The sequence below is a fragment of the Ostrea edulis genome, chromosome 8 (genome assembly GCF_947568905.1).
Source record: "Ostrea edulis chromosome 8, xbOstEdul1.1, whole genome shotgun sequence".
Classification (NCBI taxonomy): domain Eukaryota; kingdom Metazoa; phylum Mollusca; class Bivalvia; order Ostreida; family Ostreidae; genus Ostrea; species Ostrea edulis.
The window spans coordinates 69,411,541-69,422,610 of NC_079171.1; the positions used below are offsets into that span (position 1 = coordinate 69,411,541).

Consider the following 11,070-nt stretch of genomic DNA (forward strand, 5'->3'; position numbering starts at 1 on the left):
CATTCCAGGGGATTTAGACACTGTGTACAATGAAGAACCAATTCAATTCTACTTTAAATCTGGGGCCATTCAATTTCCCTCAGAGGCACAATATTTTCGCTGGACACTGTATATTTTAACCTGAATTTCTTCAGTATTTGCTCCCATGTATATGTTGGGCATAATGCTAACACCTCCATGATGTATAGTGGGTTTTTTTCAATACGCACTCTGCTACACTCGCAAAGTATAATGAAATATTCCATTCATTTGATTTCTAACATATGTATGTAAAACTTATACGGTACCAATTTTGATGCACCAGATGCGCATTTCGACAAATAATGTCTCTTCAGTGATGCTCAACCGAAATCTTTGAAACCCGAAATAACTATGTATGTAATCCCTTACCAAATAGCACTTCAAATATAGGACATCTCTATCTTTAAATAAATATGATCAGTACTTTCGTGCGAAACTGTCCCTTACTATCATGAAGCTTATATTCTGCTTTAAAACACAAACCAATAATTCTTAATTGTATTTTTTCATCTTTAAAAAGGTTATTGACATCCCAATATTTAGTGGGAAGCTTCCAGGTATCTTCCACTAGTGACAGTCTACTGGCAAATCCAGACATGCATTGGGAGTATGTTGATGTGGAGGACACAGGGACACCTGATCCAAGAACTGTGGCATTTCATTCGAAGTGACAACCTGGCATGCAGTTGGTATGACTCTTTGAGGTTGAATATAGGGTTAAATCCATATACATTTAGTTAACATTCAAATGAATCCAGATAATACATTCACAAATGGAATCATGGCATTATGGTACACTGATATGCATGTACCATTTTACTGTTTATCGTTGCATTACTAGATATAACATGCATACAAAAAGAGACAAAACACGGAAAATCATTATTCTGTTTCTAATTATAAGGTATGCTAAGTGTTTTAAATGCTGACAAATAAGGTATGATGGCCAATACTGATTTTATTTGCATTTTTATTTTCAGATATGGGACCTGGTTATTCAGATAATTGCAGATTTTATGAAGCTGTTTTTGACAGAAGATTTGGTTTTCTCCATCTGTGTTGCCACCAACCATTATACTGTGATGGTCATATCTAGGGGGAAGGATTGTCATATGCTTCCCAAGGAAGTTCGAAGCCTCTCACTGAAGAGGAACTGTACAGGTATTACTAGTTTTAAAGTACCGATATTGTGACAGTGATTCCTAGTTTAAAACGAATAATAAAATGTATTTTATAAGATTACCTTTACCAAAATTAATCTGGCTGTGCATCTAACACATTTATTAAATGTGTATTACAATTACCCCAGATAAAATTTTACAAGTAATTAAACGCATACTTTTCAGAGGGCCTTGATTATAGAAAACATTTACAGAGCCAATTGAGTATTCAAAAGCTTTGAGAATACATCAGTATATTGGGGCTAAGTATAAACACTCTTTCTCTTTTTCTTCAGATTTTTGGGCATTATCTTATACATTTCTGCTGAGAAGTTCCAGTCGATAGACAGATATTGGTCAACGCATGCCCCTATCGGAACAACCTAGTATCAAGAATTATGTCTAGAAATATGTTTTAAGAGGTTGAATATAAGAAGAACAATTTTTATTAAATATAATGCAAGTACATTTAAATTTAGTGATTGAAAGTAAGTACTTGAACATTCGTATACATGTACAATGAACTTGAGGAGAAAAAACGGGTATTATTTTCGCATAGCATTTGATATCATAATGCTGTTGTTGCTTATCAACCAAATATATTTGAATATAAATTTTTTTTATTTTTTTTTTAGATTTTAACAGGAAAGATCTTTGTTTTAATGTTGCAATATTTATACTATTTAGTGGGATACAATGGCAAAACGTCATATTATTAGAAAATGATGAATATGTATATGAAGTACGAAATTTTCATTTTATGACCTTTGACCTTAATTCTCTTCATTATGTTTTTTGTTAAAAACCTTTTAAAATGATTAAGATCTAGTCAAAGATTATATTTTTAAAATAATGTGACATTGACTAATCATCATGGAATGTAATTATGTTTGAATTGTGTCGAATGGATGTAGAAAGGCAAATTATGGTCAAAATTACACCATGAGTGTTGTTACTTAGCAACCAAAAATATTTGTTTGTCCATAAAATTGATTAATTTGATTGTGATGTTTTTGTAGTATTTTAAAAGACATATCACCTCATACATTTAGAATTTCCTATTTTTGACTCGAATCCAGTGAGAGGGGTCGTAATATATATATATATTCCAGAGAAAAAAGATTGCAAAAATGTGCACTTAAATGACCTTTGACCCCGTAGAACTATTTGGGTCATGGGATAACATGACAAACTTTATGAAAAAAATGTCCCCTGTCCAATTCATAACAAAATTATATATCACATGCCTAGCTAAAATCGTGATACATGCAGATGTATCTCGATTCAAGAATATTGTCATTTAGTCTTAAAAACCTCTAAAATGTACCGGTAGAGAAAGGGTTAAGGAAGGGTTTCATAAAATTGCGAATTTTCCCAATGTGGTCGGAGCCATCGATGGAACCCTGATTCCCATTCAAGGGATGGCAGGTGATGAGGAGCCCACATTCATCTGTAGGAAGGGATTCCATGCCATCAACGTGCATGTCGTTGTGGATGTAAATCTCAGGTAAAACGTTATCACAGATACATAGGTGACAAGTAATGTGACCACGACAAAAATGAACTTTTTGAAATTTAAAAAAAGAATTGTAGCAAAATTATATACATATATTCATTTGCCTATGAATTGTACATAAATATTTAACAATTTCATGAAAATATTTGCTAATTTCCTTTAGCTTTACAAACATAGTGGTGAGATGGCCTGGGTCCACACGTGACTCCTTCATCGTAACAAATTCCTTTCTCCCAAACATTATGGAAGGAACTGATGGATGGCTGTTGGGGGATTCTGGGTACCCTTTGAAGAAGTGGCTTCTGACACCTTTTGCTCAGCCATCAAATCAGCAGGAGCAGAGGTACAACCGTGCCCACTGTTCCACTAGAAATACAGTGGAGAGAGCTTTTGGTGTACTCAAGAGCAGGTTTAGGTAATTTAAAAGAAATTTCAAATAGTTTGTTAAAAATTGATTTAGACATCAAATTTGAATTAAACCTACTTTGGTCAATTAGTTGGCTTCAAATCACTGAATGGTTACACATTATGTGAAATATTTGGACAAAGAAGGTATAAGGGGAGGTCAGAATCCACAAACATGTAGATGTGTAGTAATTAAAAGCAAAACTATAAGAGGCAATTATTTTCTTTATAATTTAAGATGTATGCACAAGATTGGTGAGACTTTACAATTTGGTTCGGAGAAATGCATCAAAATCATTGAATGCTGCTTTCGGCTCCACAACAAGGCTATCCTCGACAAAATACCCCTGCAAGCCACAAATGAGGCAGCTGTGCCAGTGTTTCACCACCATGCAGCATATCAAGGAAATGACAATGATGGTCTTACTTTGAGACATAGGATAACACAGAGATTTTAATCTTGCAAGTTCTTAATGTTGTATTTGGATTAAATTTCCAAAAGTAAATTTCTATAAGTATCATAAACCAAAATATTTGTTCTCTTTGTATAGTTTTTACATCCGATTCATAATTTCATGTGCATCTTCAGTGTATATAATTTACTCCTTTTTGGCATTGTTTTAAAGTAACACAAAATTGAGTTGAAGGAACGAGAACAGCAAACTTTATTATTTTACTGATATCAATAATACCATTATGTTGAAAGTAATATGTTTCCAGAACCTTTTCTCTCTCTCTCTCTCTCTCTCTCTCTCTCTCTCTCTCTCTCTCTCTCTCTCTCTCTCTCCCTCTCTTTACATGTTTGATTAATATTTCAGGTTTTCACATGATTCAATGATTATAGTACAATGTACATGTATTAATGCTTTAAAAAAAAAAAGATAGTACATCTAAAAACAACTCTGCTGTTTCCATGTTTTATATATATATATATATATATATATATATATATATATATATATATATATATATATATATATATGTGTGTGTGTGTGTGTGTGTGTGTGTGTGTGTGTGTGTGTGTGTGTGTGTAAAAAGAAGTCATATTACAATTCCTGTGTAATGCTATAGAAATGCATGTACAATTTGTAGTTTAGAATGTGTATAATTTTAGTTGCCAGATTGATGCTTTGCATCAAAATTATGTCACAAATCTTTTTTATATTCTTCATAAATAGATATAAATATATCGGACATCATAAGAAGTGTTTTAATCATTTAGTGAAGACACCACTATAGATCTTTGAAGAAGGACAACAAACACACAAGTGTTGACAAAAATAAAAATCAAACTACCGGTACGCAATAAATTCAAACTATCAACTTCGAAAAAAGAAATGAACAAATTCCGTTGTAATTAAAGATATGTGTAGGTAAGCTATATCGCATTAAGAAATCAAAGGGGAACATTTCAGTTTTGTCTCTCCAAAATTACGGAAGTGTTAAGTAATTACCTCATGTACATTTATTCAAGAGAATCAAATATTAAACAAAAATATAGATAAATGTGGTATGCATTGAAAATGAATAAACATACTGTCAGCTATAAGTGCATGCAATTCATGAAGAACAGTAATTGTAAATCTAGAGGTGGAGGGGGAGTGTAATCCCTACATCTCTTGGCCAAACCCACCCACCCCCCCCCCCAAAAAAAAAACAATGATTCTTACATCAAATTCATTTTGTTACATTATGAATTTTAAAGTACTACCATTGCAATATTTTTTTCACAATTTACATTATTATCAAATATTTCTTTTTTGAACTTATTTGTCTCTACTCTGAGTATGGACAATATGCACACACAAGTGATGTCAAAATATAAATCAAAGTACAATATAGCAAACTATGAACTTGGAAAAAGAAAGGAACAAATACTGTTGCATGTATAAGTAAAGAGTAATGAATACAGAGACTGCATGGACAAATTAAAGGGGAATAACTCAGTTTTCATCCTTCAACAATTACAGGCATTTCATGTGCAGTCCTTTGATAATAAGAAAATATGATAATTACCCATTTCTCAACAGCAGAGTGAAATGTTTATAGCTTCATCTGAGGACAATAGCAACCTTAAAGAATTCACATATATATAACTTCAATATAAAATATAAATAAGACACAATTAAGATACTAGATATGGTACATGTTTAAGGTAGTTCCACCCTCATGTGAGTTATCAATATTAATAGATTGAAAGTGGAAAAAACTGTATACATTTCCACACAATATAGTTTAATTCAATTAATAACCAAAGAAAATGTATTATGCAGCCACCTTTTTTTTAAAAAAGATGTCAGACAAACAAATAACAGAAGTGTAGGTCAACATTAGAAAATCACACAATTATATATGCAAAGAGGAATAATAAGTATAGAAAAAAAACTTGTTAAAATGAAAAATATCTAACGTCAACAATTTAGAAAAATGCTAATATGTATCAATTAATTGTCGATAGTAGGAAAATAATTGTACAATAGACATGCAGTAGAGGAAATATATGTACCAGCAAAGATATATTTCTATCAGTTAAATTTTGATTGAATACAGATTTTTGTAAAAATCTATGACATCACATGAGGATCGATCTACCTTAAATATGGTACATGTTTAAACTAACAGATGGTGCATATCTAGCTATCAAATCTGATTATAGGAGAAACAGAAAAGGGTGATGGTATTAAGGTTGCTGTTTGTTGACATTTTGATGCAATTAACTCCAAGGCTGTTGCTGTCTTCATTTGAAGTTGAATCATTTCACCCTGCTGCTGAGTTATCTCTTCATAAAATGCCAACTTCTTGGCTCTGTATTCCTTCACAGCTCTATTCCGTTCTTTTCCCAAATTGATAAATTCGATTTTCAACCTGACATCGTCTTCGGTGTCATCACCTAATAAAAATACAAGTCATTACCATCTTCTTCTACAGTAACTACAGTTTTGGGTTTCAAACATTTTCTTATTAGCATGATCAACACTTTATGTTGCTGATGTTTTGCTATTTTTGTCAGATTGTCAAAATCTGTAGAAGTCTTAAAGTCTATAGACGGAAATACAAAGCAGCTTAGCTAAATTAAGACTTTGATGATGTAAGCAATTGAAACATATATGACTCTCAATCAAATGACTTACAGGGACTCTTCCTTTTTTTTTCTTGTTCTGTGTGGAGGTACCGCTAGAACACACAGCTGCTCCACCAGCAGAAGGCAAAGAATTTGCAAACATAACTGAAAACATGTGAAAATAGAAAAGGTAGATTCTCACTGTTATATATTTTTTTCCCCAAAATTATATACAACACTGCTTATTTATTGGTGATATTTTATAAAGCTTAATTCGTACAAGTTCTGGGGGTAAATACTGTATAATGGGTATTTTCTGTGGTGTTCCATTTTTTGCAGACATGAAAAATCCCATAAACTTACAATCGCAAAATATACAATTGTATATATCAATATAAAATTAGGTATAGATTGGTATAATGCAATCGCAGAAATTGAAAACGCAGAAAATAATTTGATACCTTAAAAGGATAATGGATCACAGAAAGTTTCCCCTTACAGGAAATACCAGTTTTGTAGGTCTACTTTGCCTATACTGTTAAACCATTGAATACTTCCAAATTTCTCGAAGTATGAAAAATAGATTAGTGTACATGTATATACAATACCTGTCTCAAACTCCTCACTCACAGGCTTTTCACTGGAGTTATCTGAAATTATATATATGTATTCCATAAATCAGAGCACATATGTGTACTTGTACAAGTGCATGTATTAAATAAAACTGTCCAGACATTGGATCTAAAAATTGCTATCAATAAGTATTATAAGGAGGACTAACACATCATTATAATGACCGACTTCCTTTTAAAACATCAATAAAATTATGAATATCAGCAATATTTGTCTATCCCTTTTAAATATATTTGCCTAGCTTAGTAGCATGGGTTCAAGTCTTGCAGGGGTTTTAAATTTAATCAGGTTACACTTTCTTCTAAAACTGCATTTTTAAAAAAAACTAAATGGGTAATTTTGAAATTTTTCAATTATAAAACATTCTTGTACATATATCCTCCACCTTCCATCCATATCATTGTTGCTCCTTCTTAAATACATGTATTGTGTTAACTTTATGCATTTAAACAGCAAAACAAAACAAAAAACATGTACTGTATCTTATCCATTGAACATTTTTTAAATATATTTCACTGGTATTGTCATTGTACATTAACACAGGTTAAATTTCTACATGTAGAGGCATAAAAAAACAAACCTGTGATGAAGGCAGATGGTTGTTCAGCAGCAGGTGATTGTTCAGCAAGAGTTGCCTCAAATACATATGGTGTTTCTTACAAAATAAAGTTCAATTCAATAAACTCTATTTGATCCCAATTAGGTGATTACACAAGAAAAACCATAGGACCATGGGCCACATCACTCACACGAGTTCCTTTGACCCTACATGATCTTCTTTATAGCTATTGTACTTTTTGCTCTTCTTTAGCTAATGTACTTTTTAAAAGAATTTAAAAAAAATTGTATTTCAATAAAAAAAATTGATCACATGCTGAGGCCCCAAACTCTGATGTGTCTCTGTAGAACACCATCAAAGGTGTGTATTTTCTCATCTGCCTACCCTCCCCTTATTCTTAATCATCATAAAGGAAAGAGGAATCATCCATAAATACACTGTACCTTTCTCTAACAGTATTCGGCTTTGTGATGAGGATAGTGCTCCAGAATCCACCCCACCCGGCACCCCTTCAACGGCACTCTTGGAAAATGTTCCAATGATCTACATAAAGAGAAAAGATCTTGTAATCAATATAATCTATGCACATGTAGTTTCAAATTACCCTGCAGTTCTTTTTTCTGAATCATGTATTGAAGATAAGCGGAACAATTAAGATCATGCATTCATCTGATTTTATAGATTCATCAGTGATATATATATATAATCACCACTATTTTATTTTCATTTCTTTTGTCCTTGCTGTAGTCAGTGGTTGAATTCAGACAAGGCAAATCTAAATAAGTTCAACTCATTCCAAATAATTGTGTCTGGGCAAATTTAAAACAATGAAACTGCATGTCTACAAGATCATGAACAAGGAGCGAAAATAACTCTGTACAACATTTACAAAGTGTAAATCAAAGCATCATACGCATGTAGGTGTATGCAGTCAACATTCAAGAAATATCATGCATGTTCATATTCATGACGTATTTGTGAATTAGGATGACATATTCCTGTTTAAAATTTCCATTCCCTTTTCAATTTTCTTGGTAGTTGCATAAAAAAACAAGAAATGAGATAATAATTTCCAAGCTACAAAAGTTATTCTACCAGAGTTTCCCATGATTTCAGATCATCTTCTATTGCAGGACCTCCTCCAGTTGCTTGCCTGTGATGAATCCTCATGGCCTCCTTCTTTTTCGTTTGGCTACTGAAGTCTTGCCATTTTTTCTTTACTTCTGCTACATCTCGATCACGCTTAGACACATTAGCTGCATTTACTCTAAATGAAAATAATATAATGCCAATTAATATTGAAAGGATATTGGTATTAAAATTGAGGAACTAAAATGCATGCATACAAAGAATGAAATCCCAATGAGGTTCAACTGAATAACAATTCGCTGCTATAAAAAAAAATAACACAACTGAAATGACCTAATCTTATCTGACCCTCCCATAAAAATATTGAATATAAAACAGTAGTCTAACCCTCACGTGCTTCCATTCAAACTAAATCAGGATTTTAACCTTCCTATGCATACATTATAATTAAACAGTAAATTAATTAAAACTGACTCATTACAATTGAAAAGGAAAACAGGAGAGCTAGATGATCAAAACAAAAGGAAAAAGAAATAATTTGCAACTTTTGTTTTATTTATATATCTAGAACTATCAGTGGCGGATTTAAGGGGGGGGGGGGGCAGCCAAACATAAGGTATAAATCGTAGTATCTCGTTTATAAAAATGTACTAAACAATGTAAAAAGCAATATTTTTTTCCACTCCCGGAGAAATAAATGACAAAGTCTATTGATTTCTTGAATTACTTTATTGGGAGAACTTTTAAAAGGGGAATTGTAACCTCCCCCCTCTAGATCCGCCACCGATACCATATGGTTTTCAATCATAAGTATACGCAGGGATAATGAAGTATTTAAGTGTTGCATAACGGTTACTTCTTCAATAAAAGGCTTGCAAAATGTTTTGTTCTATGTAAGTGCATAGAAGTCACTTTAAAACTACATGTTTAAGTTTGCCAGCTGTTTTTGACAGATAAGGCGATACACTCAACGTCACTTCGTACTTGGTGAATGTCTGTACTTACCGCTCGGTTAACGCCATCCACTGGCGATTTTTAACCTCATTCGTCAATGAGGGGGTAAACTTTCCCTTCACGACTCTTATATTTTCCGTTACAGCTCCCATCAGGGCCTCAATTTCTGCAACACTCCAGTTCAGCTTCCGTTTGCTCATGTTGTTGTTGACAGACGACACGCTAAATTGCGAACTGCGCATGAGCAGTCAAAAGGAAAGTACGTAGCTAAGGAAGCTTTTTCTCGTAAGTGAAATCGTAAGTGCGCTCGTGGACGGAAATCTTAATTTTTTTCGTACGATTATTTTTGCACTTACGAGTACGTTCGTGAAACTGACTTAAGATTCATCTTACGAAAATTTTAACCTAAAATCTTACGATAAATCGCAAGATTTTTTGTGAAAAGGGCTACAAATCTGCATTACCTGGGGGAGTAGCCTCGCAATTCACACTTGCGTCCGTGGCTCGGATTGGAATGGGGGCCTTGGTTACACTGGCCGTCATGTCCGCATAGATAGCATCTGTGATTTGCTGCATTTGTTCGTCAGTAAAGCGTGGAGGAGGGTTGTTATTAACACCCTCGGCCTGGCCCTGATCGTTAATACGCTCGGGCTCACTCACAGTCACAGCGGGGATTTTCCACTTTCTTCCCGTAGACGAAGGTTGCGCTTCTCCCTTTCTCTTTGGCATTTTGTTCTCCAACAATATGCAAGCAATTTAAATTTAATCAATCACAGTGCAAAGGAAATTGAGGTAATATAAATGCATTTTTAAATTTTTTTTTTCAAATTTACCGTAATACACACATACAAAATCGGTACAGACAAAAATAACCAAATTAACGCTAGGGGCCTAACGTCCTGTTGTATCTACAATATTTTTAAATTATTTCTTTTCTTTCTTTTTTATACACCGAGACTTAAATTTCCAAGTGCCAACTGCTGGGAAATCTTGCACAGTGGTGGTGACGTAATTATGACCTCACTAATACCCAAATAGAGGATAGGTGGTATCCGGAAATATCCCGGTAAAACAGAGTAGTGATAAATAATGATATAAGCTTTCATAAACCGATTTTACTTCGATGAGTTCAATCCCAATAATTAATAAAATGCTTGCAATCACTGAATGAAAACGTTAGTTTCCGCAAAACTGAAACCATATGTAAACCTTGCGGAAACCTGACGTTGAGGTTTCTTGCATGGTTTCCACAGTGCGTAAACGATTATATAGTTTCCGCAAGTTTCCGTCAAGTTTCAGTCTGCGGAAACCTGAAGTTGAGGTTTCCCGTATGGTTTACGCCGTGCGTAAACGATTATATAGTTTCCGTCGAGTTTCAGTCTCCTGAAACTGTAGGTTATGATTCCTAATGGTCTCCACAATGCTGGAACTTGACTAAAATTCGGAGGTCTTTAAAATAACAATATGCAATAAATAATTCAAATGCGAATTTAAAAAAACACACAAAAAACTTAAAAATATAAGTGAGAGAAGAATAGTAAGCACTTTATATACATCATAATGTTATACGATTTGTTTCAGTTAAACAAAACAGATATGAAATGAGATACAGAAAACAAAGTATATTCCGTGTGTTGTTACGTTTGACAAGCTAGCATGCCTGTGTACTTCA

At 33.3% G+C, this 11,070-nt stretch overlaps 1 protein-coding gene across 1 annotated transcript; it reads right to left on the reverse strand.

The window, feature by feature from the left end:
• Window positions 1-4,154: 4,154 nt before the first annotated feature.
• Window positions 4,155-9,598, reverse strand: LOC130049774 (uncharacterized). Its single transcript, XM_056147776.1, has 3 exons — window positions 9,450-9,598; window positions 8,451-8,622; window positions 4,155-7,898 (listed from the first exon to the last, which is right to left on the reverse strand). Exons 1-3 carry the CDS (start codon window positions 9,596-9,598, stop codon window positions 7,728-7,730), a joined length of 492 nt encoding a protein of 163 aa, XP_056003751.1. The 3' UTR covers window positions 4,155-7,727.
• Window positions 9,599-11,070: the final 1,472 nt, after the last annotated feature.